This window comes from Leopardus geoffroyi, chromosome C1, assembly GCF_018350155.1.
Source record: "Leopardus geoffroyi isolate Oge1 chromosome C1, O.geoffroyi_Oge1_pat1.0, whole genome shotgun sequence".
NCBI lineage: Eukaryota > Metazoa > Chordata > Mammalia > Carnivora > Felidae > Leopardus > Leopardus geoffroyi.
In genome coordinates, this window is record NC_059328.1 from 71,197,964 (window position 1) to 71,212,156 (window position 14,193).

Here is a 14,193-nt window from a genome sequence, read left to right on the forward strand (position 1 = left end):
ATGGATGTCAAAAGTAACTTGGGATAACAATACTTACATTGGACAAAATAAGACTTTAAAACAACTGTAACAAGACAAGAAAGGACACTATATAATAATATTTATGTACCCAACTTAGCACAGAAATACGTAAAACAGTTAATAACAAGCATAAAGGAAATAATTGATAATAATACAATAATGGGGCACCTTAACACCCCACTTAAATCAACAGACAAATCATCCAAATAGAAAATCAACAAAGGTATAGTGGCTTTGAATAACATACTGGACCAGATGGATTTAACATATATTCAGAACATTCTATCCTAAAACAGCAGAGTACACATTCTTTTCAAGTGCACACAGAACACTCCCCAGATAGATTAGGTCACAAAAGAAGTCTCAACAAATTTTAAAAAATCAAAGTCCTACTGTGCATCTTTTTTGACTGCAATGCTCTAAAACTAGAAAACCACAGGAAAAAAATCTGTAAAGAGCACAAATACATTGAGGTTAAAATAGTGTGCTGCTAAACAACGAATGGATCAACCAAGAAATTAAAGAAAGCAAAAATTACATGGAAACAAATGAAAATTGAAAAGACAATAGTCCAAAATCTTTTCCTCAAGTGTGGTCCTAAGAGGGAAGTTTATAGGAATACGGGTCTACCTCAAGAAGCAAGAAAAATCTCAACCTTACACCTAAACAAGCTAGAAAAAGAACAAAACCCAAACTCCGCAAAAGCAAGGAAATAATAAAGATTAGAGCAGAAACAAATGATTTAGGCAGCCATTGCCACAACCATGATGTTGAAACAAAAGAAGCAGAATTAGCAGCAGCAGCCACCACTGCAGCAGCCTCTGCTGCCAAAGCGGAAAGAGACTGGAGACGAGGAGCATGGAAGTCCCATCAGACCACCCAGCCTTCTGGGCCTTACTCCCATGGCCACTGGAAAGCCTGGTGACTCTAAGTCAGCTCTTCACAGAGGTCTTCCAGGGTCAAGGGGATGAATGATTCAACCACTGCTGAGTCTCCCACCTCCTTCCTGGGGCAGAGGCCCAGTCTGGGGAGGCCTAGGCCCCAGGTGTTGCCCATGTGGTTGTGGTTGGTGGAGGGCCAATACTGAACCTTTTTCCTGGACCAAGCCATGGAGGTCCTTTCAGGGGAGGCTTTCACAAAGAGCAGAGAAATCCTCGAAGGCTCAGAAGTTGGTCTCTTATCAAAAATACCTACCCACCCAAGTATGGCCCCCAAGTTATGGAAGACAAATCCTACCACCCTGTCTGCTGACATTTTGCCAAAAAGGGCCACTGTCGATATGAGGACCTCTGTGCCTTCTGCCATCCAGGTGTCAATGGACCTCCTCTGTGAGACTGTGCCTTCCCATCGAGGCTGAAGGGAGCCCTCTGTAACCTAACAGCCATATATTTCCTTGTGGCCCTGTGATGGCTACTGTGAGGCTGTTCCACCCACTGCCCTCAGACAGTGACACCCACCCCCATCTGTGACCTTCCCATTTGGGGTCCAGAGTTGTGTTTCATCACTGGTGCCCAGTGTGTGGTCTTTTGTCTGATTCAGCCTCTAGAGACTTGTCTTCAGGACCCCATCTTTGCTCACTTCAACTGCCTCCTAGATCCTCTTCCCCCTCACTAACTCACTGCTGAACAGGAAACCTCTTTGGTGCAGTTTCTTGTGCATCTGTCCACCCAGCCCCCGGTACTGCCCTCGATTCTTGAGAGCCCTGGAGCAGTTTCATACCATTCCCTTCCAGCTGCTTGAGTCCTTTTTATGTGACAACCCTTACCCCCAAAGTTGCCAGTTGCTCTGTGAAACTCGCCAGGTTGACCTGGGGTCAGGTATGGATGACTGGTGCAGTTACTCCCTGAAAGGCCACTCTCCCTGCTTTTGGATTTTGTAGTTTCTGCATCAGTAGCATGATCCCCACTGCTCTGGTCTGGTCTGACCACAGTGCTTTGTGAAACTGTTCATCCCCTTGTATGTAGCCTCTCTCTGCCCGTGGCTTTGTGACTTCCCAACACTAGACTAAGTTTTTCTGCCAAAATGAGTGATGAAACTTCATGCCCTCTAGACTTTCCGTACCTCCCAATGTGGGAGAATTGTGAAACTTTGTGCAAGACAGCCTCCCTGGTCTCCCCATTCTGGGGTCGGTTTTTCTGGGTTTGACACAAGCCCATGAGACATCTTCTAAAGCTTCTGAGGGATTACCCTCTCCTCTCCAGCCCACTTTAGTTAGACTATGTCATTGTGAGGCCACCAGCCCTTTCATCTGAATTCTGTGAATCTCCACCCAGCCTACCTTTGGGTAGAACCTGGACAGTACTGTCACCCTCATCTAACTTTCTTCCCTCCATCCCTGGCACTGGTTGTTTTCTGTGAAAATGGCAGTGTACAGGCTCAGTTTTGAACTGGCCCTGAGGAAATGGATCAGGAATTGTGTGGGCAGGAGGGAAGGATGAGAGCCATTGGAGAACAGAGAATGATTTTTTTTTCTTTTTAACATTTTTTTTAATATTAGTAATAAAGGCAGTGAACACAAGCAAAAAAAAATGATATAGAACAAAAATAAATAGAATAGATCAATGAAACCAGGAGCTTTTTCTTTGAAAAGATCAACAAAATTAATAAACCTCTAACAAGACTCATTAAAAAGGAGAGGACCCAAGTCAACAACATCACTAATGAAAAAGGAGAAATAGCAACCAACACCACAGAAGTACAAACAATTGTAACAGAATATTATGGAATCCTGTACACCCAACAAATTGGATAAATTAAATTAATAAATTTCTAAAAACATATAACCTACCAAAACTAAAGCAGGAAAAAATAGAAAATTTGACCAGACCAATTACCAGCAATGAAAGCAAATCAATAACCAAAAAACTCCCAAAAAACAAAGTCCAGGACTGGATGGCTTCACCAGCAAATTCTACCAAACATTTAAACAGTTAATACCTATTCTTCTCAAACTATTCCAAAAAATACAAGAAGGAGTACTTCCAAATTCATTCTATGAAGCCAATATTACCTTGATATCAAAAGGAAATAGATACCAGAAAAAAAGAACTGTAGGCCAATATATCTCATGAATATAGATGCAAAAATCCTCAACAAAATGTTAGCAAACCAAATCCAACAATACATTAAAAAAATCATACACCATAATCAAGTGGGATTTATTCCTGACATGAAAGGGTGATTCAATATTCACAAAACAGTAAACATGATACATCAATAAGAGAAAGGATAAAAACCATATCATTTCAATAGATGCAAAAAAAAAAAAAAAAACATCTGAAAAGGTACAAGATCCATTCATGACAAAAACTGTCTGCAAAGTGGGTCTAGAGGGAACATACTTCAAAATAATGAAGACCTTATATGAAAAACCCATAGCCAACATCGTACTCAATGGTGAAAAACTGAGAGCGTTTCCCCTAAGGTCAAGAACAAGATAAGGATATCCACTCTCATCACTTCTATTCAACATAGTACTGGAAGTCCTAGCCACAGTAATTAGACAACATAAATAAAAGGCATCCAAATTGGTAAGGAAGAAGCATAATTTTCACTATTTGCAAATGACATATATAGAAAACCCTAAAGACTCCGTCAAAAAAAACTACTAGAAGTCATAAATGAATTCAAGCAAAGTCACAGGATACAAAATAAATGTATAGAAATCTGTTCCATTCCTACACACTAATAATGAAGCAGCAGAAAGTGAAATTAAGAAAACAATCCCATGTACAACTGTACCAAAAACACTCAGATATCTAGGAATAAACTTAAGCAAAGAGGTGAAAGACCTGTACTGTGAGAATCACAAAACACTGGTAAAAGAAATTCAGGAAGACACAAAGACATCCCATGCTCATGGATTAGAAGAGCAAATATTGTTAAAATGTCCAAACTACCCAAAGCAATCTACAGGTTTAATGCAGTCCCCATAAAAATACAAATAGCAATTTTTTATAAGCCCCTTTAAAATTTTTTTTTTTTTATGTTTATTTATTTTGACAGTGCGTGCGAGTGAGCAGGAGGGAGGGGCAAATAGAGGAGAGAGGATCCCAAGCAGTCTCTGCGCCACCAGTGCAGAGCCCAACACAGGGTTCAAACTCACAGATTGTGAGATCATGACCTGAGCCAAAACCAAGAGTCGGATGCACAATCAACTGAGGCACCTAGGTGCCCCACCCATAGCATTTTTCACAGAACTAGGACAAACAATCCTAAAATTTGTATGGAACCACAAAAGACCTCAAATAGCCAAAGCAATCTTGAGAAACAAAAACAAAACTGGAGGAATCATAATTCCAGATTTCAAGTCATATTATAAAGAAGTAGCAATTAAAACAGTATAGTACTGACATAAAAATAGACACATAGATCAGTGGAATAGAACAGGAAAGCCAGAAGTCCATTATTATATGGTTAATCTTCAACAAAGAAGAAATGAATATTCAATGGGAAAAAAAATTCTTCAACAAATGGTGTTGGGAGAACTGGACAGCCACATGCAAAAGAATGAACCTGGACCACTTTCTTTCACCACATAAAATAAACTCAAAATGGATTAAAGGCCTAAATGTGAGACCTGACCTGAAACCATAAAAATCCTAGAAGAGAACCTAGGCAGTAATTTCTCTGGCATCGGCCATAGCAATATTTTTCTAGATATGTCTCCTCAGGCAAGGGAAACAAAAATGAACTATTGGGACTACATCAAAATAAAAAGCTTCTGCACAGTGAAGGAAACAATTCAACAAAACTAAAAGGCAACGTATGGAATGGGAAAAGATATTTGCAGATGACATCTGGTAAAGGGTTAATATCCAAAATATATAAAGAACTGATATGACTCGATACCCCCCAAACAAATGATCTAATAAAAAATGGGCAGAAGACATCCAGATGGTCACCAGAGGCATGAAAAGATGCTCAACATCACTCATCATCAGGGATATACAAGTCAAAACTGCAATGAGGTATTACCTGATGCCTGTCAGAATGGCTAAAATCGAAAACACAAGAAACAGCAAGTGTTGGAGAGGATGTGGAGAAGGAAACTTCTTGCAGTGCTAGTGGGAATGTAAATAGGTGCAGTCACTGTGCAGAACATTATGAAGATTCCTCAAAAAAATTAAAAATAGAATTATCCTTCAATCCAGTAATCTCACTACTGGGTATTTACCCAAAGAATACAAAAACACTAATTCAAAGGGATACATGCACCCCTGTGTTTATTACAGCATCATTTACAATAGTCAAATTATGGAAGCAGCTCAGGTGATTGGATGAAGGAGTGATTTTACATATATAAAAAAGTGATTATGTGTGTGTGTGTATGTACACACACATATACAATGGGATATTATACAGCCATTAAAAAGAATGAAATCTTGCTATTTGCAACACTATGCATAGAGCTAGACAGTATAATGCTTAGCACAATAGGTCAAAGACAAATACCATGTGATCCTATTTGTATGTGGAATTTAAGAAACAAAGGAAATGAGCAAAGGAAAAAAAGAAACCAAGAAACAGACTCTTAGCTATAGAAAACAAAAACTATAGAAACAGAAGGGGTGGAATGAGGAAAATAGGAGATGGAGATTACAGGATACACTTTTCATAAAAAAAAAAGATTAAAAAAATATACTATGCTAAAAAAAGAGAGGAATTGGAGAATTAAGTTAAATGTATCCTAAGGAGTTAATAAGGTAAATTCAGAATGCAAAACATTCTTTAAAACAACTACCCAGTCTCTTTAAAAAGTTAATGCCATTAAGAGGGGGTGGGGGAGAAGGTCTGGAAAACTTGCAGATTAAGATTTTTAAAGATGTGACAAACCCAATGCAGTGTGTTATCCTTGATTGGATTCTAGACTGAAAAACATTCTGAGAACAAATGGACAATTAAGGAAATTTGAATGTGGAATGGATATTATTTTACATTAAGGAACTGTTAAGTTTCTTAAATGTGAAAATGTGAAAAATTAGACAAGTCCTTATTTTTAGGAGATGGATGCGAAAGTATTTAGGATTATATTTTCATGATGTCTGATTACTTTGAATGGTTTGTTAAGGGAGGGAGAGAGGATTGAGGACAATCTGGTTGTGACATCTGTCACCCCATTGATGACCAAGGTTGATTGGACTGATCTGGCTGGACAGGTGGGTGTCCCCTTTCTCTCTCACAACTCCATATGTGTCCCTCCAAAAGTTGTGTGCTGGGTTGAAGAGGATGACCTTCCCTATAGAGGAGGATCATTCTTCAGTCAAAGGGTATACAAGTAGGTCTGCTCCCCTGCTAGAACCTCCAAACAAGCTCTCAAGGTCCGATTGTAGAAGGCAGGGTAGTCAAGTTTCCAAGACTTCAGACACATCCAAATAAGGTGCTGCATGTGGCAGTCACTTTTAAAAAGAGAGGTTGGGGGGGGGGGGCGGGGGGAGAAGAAGTAAATGTGGCATGATGTTTACTTTTGAATCTAAGTAGTAGGTATTTGGGTGTTTGTAGTATTCCTTTTATTTGTATGTATGTTTAGAATTTTTCATATTAAAATAATAAGAATCTAAAATGAATGTCAGATGTGCTTCTATTAGAACCCTGAATTGGCTTCTCATTTTCTAAGATAAAGAGTTTACAGTGGCCTGGAAGACCCTATTTAATTTGTTCCTTGTCCTCCTCATTTTTCTTACTTGATCTTTTACTACTCTCTCCCTCACTCTCTCTGCTTTAATCATACTAGCACTTTCTCACCTTAAGACCTTTGCTTTAATTCTTCTTGGAACTTTTTACTTCTACATCATCACTCATCTAATTTCTTCTTCACCTGAAGTCTTTACTTAAATCTCACCTTTTCTGGGTCGCCTGGGTGGCTCAGTCAGTTGAGCGACCAACTCTTGATTTCGGCTCACATCATGATCTCACAGTTCTGTGTTGGAGCCTGCTTGAGAGTCCCTCTCTTTCTCTCTCTCTCAAATTAAAACAAAACAAAACAAAACAAAACACTGAAACCTACTTCCTCTTTTATCTTCCCAGTTTTCCTCACCCTGCTCTACTTATTCTTTTTTTTCAGTACTGACCACTTTCTAATGTACTATATAATTTATCAGTGTTTTATATTTACTGTTTATTGTCTGTGCCCTCACAGACCTGGGTCTAGTCTGAGGCAAATGAGTCACTTGCCTGAGGTGCAAAATTTAAGCCCCCCCCCCCCCACACAAAAGACCCCTCCATAATTAAATAATTCAATACAAGTTTTTTTTAATGAAAAAATTGATGCAAAAGAAATCCTAATAGCATTTTAAAGAGAAACAGAATCTGATAGGCCATTTTGGAACCTGAGGCAAAAGGCAAAAATATGTGCCTATAAATATACCTTTTAATGTATTTTTTAATGGTTAGTAGTTTTGATGAAAATATTATTGATGAGCTGCTTCCATGAAAGCCAGAAAAGTAAAATTATAATAAATTCATGTTTTGGTATAAATAGAATATTTAACCTTAAAATAATGTTGTGAGTTTTAGTATGTACTTTTAAAATTCTCAGTATTTTTTCAACTACTTTGTTATTCTGGAAAAAGTTAACCATTAAGAATTTTTGTTTGTTTTTTGTTTTATTTACTTTTGAGAGAGAGAGAGCGTGAGCAGGAGAAGGGCAGAGAGAGAGTGAGACACAGAGTCTGAAGCAGGCTTCAGGCTCTGAGCTGTCAGCACAGAGCCCAGTGCGGGGCTCAAACCCATGAACCATGAGATCATGACCTGAGCTGAAACCAAGAGTCAGACACTTAACCAACTGAGCCACCCAGGTGCCCCCAGAAATGTATTTCTTTTAAGAAACATGTATTGAGGTTCATATTTTTCCTTTTGCTTCAGGCTGTAATAGTAGTATTAATTTCTGTCTTTATTTAAATTTTTGATATTTTGCTTATCATGAAAGTTTTTACATTGAATACATTTTTTTTTAATGTATTTATCTTGATTACGGAGGTTTTGTTGCAGCCTTAAATTTTGCATCTGAGGTGAGTGCCTCACTTGCCTCACTCTTCTTGTCCTGTTACCTCATTTGAAGGTAGAGTTATGCACAAGCAAGGATCTTTTTCTTACTCACTGCATATCTCTAATGCCTAGACCAGTGCTGGCACATGGTAGACATTCAGTAAATATTTGTTGAGGGAATAAATAAACACAAATCCACTATAAATTATTTTATATCACAAAATGTTTCAAAGTCCAAGAAATGTTTTAACTATATTTTCTCTGTATTGCCTACTCACTCAATTATGGAATTAGATCTATACAGGCACTTTGATTTATAGTTCATGAATTATATAAATATTGACAGAATTTACTTTGTTTATAAAAACAAAGTAAAAATGTTTAGTTCAATAAATATTTTTTCTCCTGTAAAATATTAATGCATTTATGTAAAGGATAAGGTCATATTTACTAAAGGCTTCTGGAAGTTTTACAAATATTTAATCATGTAGCTATTAAATATTATAGTATTAATAGTATAGTGTAGGGGTGCCCAGTTAGCTCAGTCGTTAAGTGTCCGGCTCTTGATTCTGGTTCTGGTTATGATTTCACAGTTCGTGAATTCAAGCCCAACACTTGGGATTCTCTGTCTCCCTCTTTCTCTGTTCCTACACTGCTTGCGCGCTCTCTCTCAAAATAAATAAACTTAAAACAAATAGTATAGTGTAGTGTTAGCTGTGAATAGTATAGTATAGTTAGGAAATTATCTTTTAAATGCTCTGGTATTCAAAATACAGCATATGGCAAACTTCAAACTACAGCAGATCTATACACACATCAAATGTATAGAAGTAATTTACTTGGTCTATAAAAACAACTTGAGCAAAACATTCAGTTCAAGAACCAATTTTATCTCCTATAAAAATTACTAATATTAATGGTAGGTCATAATCAAATTTTTAAAGTTTTACTCAGATACTTAATACTGTAAAGTATAATCATTTGCGTTTTAATATGCAATGAATAACAAACTTCATTAGACTAAAAGGTAAGACTATATTTGCTCTAATTGTTTTGTTTCTGTTGTGGTAATCTAAATATTCATCTAAGTGGAAGGATTCTAATTGAGGTTTAACAAAACATTAATAGAAAAGAAAATGGTATTGGGGCACCTGGGTGGCTCAATCGGTTGGGTGTCTGACTTTGGCTTAGGTCATGAACTCGTGGTTGATGAGTTCCAGCCCCATGTCGGGCTCTGTGCTGACAGCTTGGAGCCTGGGGCCTGCTTCAGATTCTTTGTCTCCCTCTCCCTTTGCCCTTCCCCTGCTTGTGCTCTGTTTCTCTCAAAAATAAATAAACATTAAAAATAACTTTTTAATGTTTAAAAAAAAAGAAAATAGTATTTATTAATTTTTTAAAGTTTATTTATTTTATTTGGAGAGAGAGCACGAGAAAGGGGCAGAGAGAGAGAGAGAAAGAGGGAGAGGGAGAGAATCCTAAGCACGCCCTGCACTGTTAATGTGGAGCCAGATGTGGGGCTCAAACCCAGGAACCCATGAGATCATGACCTGAGTCCAAACCAAGAGTCAGACGCTTAATCCGCTGTGCCACCCAGGTGCCCCAAGAAAATGGTATTAAAAGTACAGATAAGCTAAGCTGGCAGACATGCCCTACATAAGAACAACCATTTCTTCCCCCATCACTGTCAGGAATAGGTCCTTCCTAGAATTCTGGGAAACAAAAATATTTCCCAGACCACAGTTGAGAATTGCACAGTTGCAGTGGCTGAGAGCTAGCAATCATCACAACAATGTTAGGGAGACAATATGTAAAGTGTAAGGATTCCACAAGATCACTATAACAGAACTGAGTAGGTGGGGATCAAGGGAGAGGGAAAGGTTGGTAATCAGAAAACTGATCTTGGTGGTCTGCAACTCTTACTTCAAGCCACAGAAAGAACACTGTATGTCAGAGATGTTATGGTACCTTAAGACCACATCTATGACATTGTTTCTAGGGAGAAGATGTGCTGTAAGTGCCAAGTAGCCAACTTAGAATTTTGGCTCTTCATTTTCTTTTTTGTGTTTGTTCAGAAGGATACATGTATTCCATGTTTATTTCAATTATGATTATTAACTTTAAAATTCTAGAGGACATCAGTTGATTTTTTCCATTTTAAAAATATTTTAACTGATGTCTTCTCAATTTATTCAGTTGGTGGAACTTCATGTTTTTTATGTCCCTGAAGGATCATGGAACTATAAGCTAAATACCATTTCAATAGAAGTTGTTAACAAATTCATTTCAGCTGGATTTATAAGGCAAGTATTTTGTGGTCATGTTATGATGTGCCTGAAAAAGCAATCTCTTTTTTTTTTTTTCTGCAGAGAAAAATGTTTTTTTTTTTTTTTTTTTTTTTTTTTTTTTTTTAATTTAGATTATAAGTGAAAAATTCTGGTCCATGTTATGGATCCAGTTTCTAACTTAATACTATCAATAAATAATGTTATATAACAGTTAATAAGTACTGGAAGAACAGATGTCACTTAACCATAATACTGCCACCCAGAAAAGGTATAACTGGTATATTACTGTGGTTACACACAAAAAGAATATAGAGAGAAATTATCTGAAATTAGAAACCTGTTGAAAAGCTGTGAATAGTGGTTAAACCAGTGTATCCACAATGACTTTTTCAAAAAGAAACAGAATATAAGTATATGTGTGTGTACATTTATATGTATATTTTCACATTGACAGAAGCATACATGACATTATTCCTTATCTTTCCCATCACTTCAAGCATACCAGTCTCTTTTCTGTTCTGGAACACATCAGACATGGACCTCAGGACACTTGTACTTGCTGTTCTCTTAATCTAGAATGCTCTTTCAGCCCTTATGTATCCTATCTCACTCATCTTCAGGTCGTTACTCCAATATTACTTTTTTGTTTAGATCTCTGATCACTATATTTTATTTTATTTTTTTTAATTTTTTTTTCAACGTTTTATTTATTTTTGGGACAGAGACAGAGCATGAACGGGGGAGGGGCAGAGAGAGAGGGAGACACAGAATCGGAAACAGGCTCCAGGCTCTGAGCCATCAGCCCAGAGCCCGACGCGGGGCTCGAACTCACGGACCGCGAGATCGTGACCTGGCTGAAGTCGGACGCTTAACCGACTGCGCCACCCAGGCGCCCCTGATCACTATATTTTAAATTGTAGCTACGCTTCCTTCTCTGCTTTACTTTTCTCCATAGTACTTAGCAATGTCTTATAATTTATATGTTTTTCTTATTTTGTTAATTTTTTCTTTCCCATCATTAGATTGTAAAGTCTGTAAGGGCAGAGATTTTTGTCTCTCTTGTTGATTGCCGTATTCCCATTCCTTAGAACAATGCCTGACGCATACTGGGTGCTCAGTAAATACTTGTTGGTTGAATGAATTAGTTATATAATGTTTCCCATAAGATCCTAGAATAACAAGAACTCAAAAAAATAGCATAAATGATGGCTTTAAATTTTAGATTTTGAGTGATGAAGTATCCCTAAATGAGCAAAAGTGTAGAGTCTGACAACATTTGATCATCAAAGAAATTTTTAAGCACCAGCTAATCTTGTCAAACTTCCAAAATAATTATCTGTGGGTAAATCATTCTTTAATATATGTGTAAAAAATATGTAAGTTCCATAACAAAGATTTTTAAAAAATAATACCATTTAGATGTGGATGAGAAAAATAGGCAAGCATTTTCCTTTCAGTACAGAAAGGGCTTTTGTAAACAGTATTTATTTGTATAATCATTTTTTTAAAATTTCCTGAAGTTTTACAAAGTGCCCGGCAATATAAAACCACAATATATTAAGTCCTATATGATATATTAAATTAGTATTTATTTTTGAGATAGCTGACTAATGTTATCAAATGTGTAGTGTAGCTGAAACCTATTTCATTTTACATTATAAAGCAATGTCATATTTCAGAGTATCTCCTCACCTTACTTTACAAGCCCTGAGAGAGCGTCTCAGTGAGTTCCTTGGTGAAGATGCTGTTGCAGAAAAATTTTTATTTCTGAAATGCATTGGAAATAATCTAGCTGTGGTAAGTTTTCTTATTTTTTCTTTTTGATTAAAGAAAGCATACCTTAAGAAATTATGTTTCTTAAATGCTTATCAACTCAGCTTCTTAACATGAGATAAGTAATATCAATCATAATGAAATGACAGTATAACTAAATACATAGATCATTAAGAAAAGATGGGTTGTGGGGCACCTGTGTGGTTCAGTTGGTTGAGCAACCAACTAGGGCTAAGGTGACGATCTTAAGGTTCCTGAGTTCCTGAGTTCAGAATGAGCCCTGCGTCTGGCTCACTGCTGTCAGCTCAGAGCCCTTTTTGGAACCTCTGTTCCCTCTCTCTCTACCCCTTCCCCACTCGTTCTCTCTCTCTCTCTCTCAATACACATTAAAAAAAAAAAGATGAGGGGCGCCTGGGTGGCGCAGTCGGTTAGGCGTCCGACTTCAGCCAGGTCACGATCTCGCGGTCCGTGAGTTCGAGCCCCGCGTCAGGCTCTGGGCTGATGGCTCAGAGCCTGGAGCCTGTTTCCGATTCTGTGTCTCCCTCTCTCTCTGCCCCTCCCCCGTTCATGCTCTGTCTCTCTCTGTCCCAAAAATGAATAAACGTTGAAAAAAATTAAAAAAAAAAAAAAAAAAAGATGGGTCTTATTAGCATATTATTGGACACTAAAATGATGGGGATATTTTCAGGTGTACGTTTCCTTGGGAAGAAAAGGAAGACAAAGTTAAAATGTGATTGTATAAGTAATATGTATTTTTAAATTTAAATGATAGGTTTAAAAACATTTTAAATAAGTACTTGTGTTCTGGACAGAAATGGATCCTCATTGTTTGGGCCACAGCTAGCTTCATTTGGTGTGAAATGATAGGACTCCAGCATATGTACATATATTTTGGGGGGTTTCAGCTATTATCTGTTAAACAATCCTATTTGTAGTTTCTGTGATTTAATGGCAGGCTTTTCTCAGTTTCTCCAGCTGAAATTCTTAATTCTTAAGCCATTGGATCTCAAAAGTTTCTGGTTTCTCATATCAACATGAGGTTTCTTTCTTTAATCAAGACTTTCCATGTTTAAACAAAAGTCAGTATATTCCTATTCCACTCTGGTTAACATATTATGTCATTATTATGTATTTATGTGATTATTTATTTAACATCTGATTCTGCCATTAGACTATAGCTTCCTGTGAGCAGGGACTTTATTTTATTCACTATTGTATTTATACAGTGCCTAACAAGGTGTTTAGCTCTTAAAGACAACTAAATGTTTATTGGACAAATAACGAATGATAATGGAAAAAAAATAAACATTTCCCTCCAAAGTAGTACTATTAAGGAATTTTCTATGTGGAATTCTCAGGATCAGCAGCTAGATTTGAAGTTTTTATCACTTGAGTTCTATTCAGTATGGTAGATTCTTAATTTACTCATTAAGTTTTTCTCAAAGAAGAATAAGAACAGTTCTCATAACTTTTTATTCTTTTTCATGATATCTAAAATTACACAATATCAATCACAGAATCCTAGGTTGGAAGGTAATTTAAGTGAACTTCCAAAATTCTTCTAATATTTTACTGTTTTCAACAAATATTTATTGATGTTTTTCTACAAACAAAATGAGAAAAAAGAATTGGATATGGATCCTTCCCTTAAAGAGTATTCAGTGTAGTGATGGAAAGAAATTAAATTAGCATATTTTATATATTCAGAAGAAAAAGGGATTACTTCCAGCAGGAGAAGAGGGGAGATGGAGAACTTTGACAAAGAAGAGATATATTCAGTTTGGGGTTTGTAAGATAAATACTTGATCTTGCAAAGATGTTGGGTGGGGAAAGCTTTCTGAGAAGAGAAAATAGAATGAGCAGCAAAGTGGAAAAAGCAGGCAGCTAAGAGTGGAGTTTTTCTTTTTTTTAATTGGAACATGGTGTGAAAAGAAATAGTAGAGAACAAGTTGTAAAGTCATTTGTTGAAGTTCTTGAATGCCAGATTAATGAGTTTTGCTTGTTTCTGAAGCATTGGAGTTTTTGATCAAAAGGTGACATGATGAGAGCCTTAAGAGACTAGAGACAGGGTTTATAACTAGGAGACTTGCCGTGGTTAGGCCAGAGATATGGAGGGCCTAAGGAATAA

General features: G+C 36.9%; 1 protein-coding gene and 1 pseudogene across 4 annotated transcripts in view; both read left to right on the top strand.

The window, feature by feature from the left end:
- Positions 1-14,193, top strand: part of SPATA1 (spermatogenesis associated 1) — a 57,907-nt gene that overhangs the window by 13,766 nt on the left and 29,948 nt on the right. For 3 of the 4 annotated variants that reach the window (XM_045478059.1, XM_045478058.1, XM_045478060.1), the window contains exons 3-4: positions 10,201-10,307; positions 11,972-12,089. In XM_045478059.1, coding sequence (XP_045334015.1) covers positions 10,201-10,307; positions 11,972-12,089 — 225 coding nt within the window. Of the gene's footprint in view, positions 1-6,091; positions 6,180-10,200; positions 10,308-11,971; positions 12,090-14,193 lie in introns of all 4 variants that reach the window. The other variant, XM_045478062.1, reaches the window with a different exon arrangement.
- Positions 688-1,782, top strand: LOC123598140 (annotated as a pseudogene).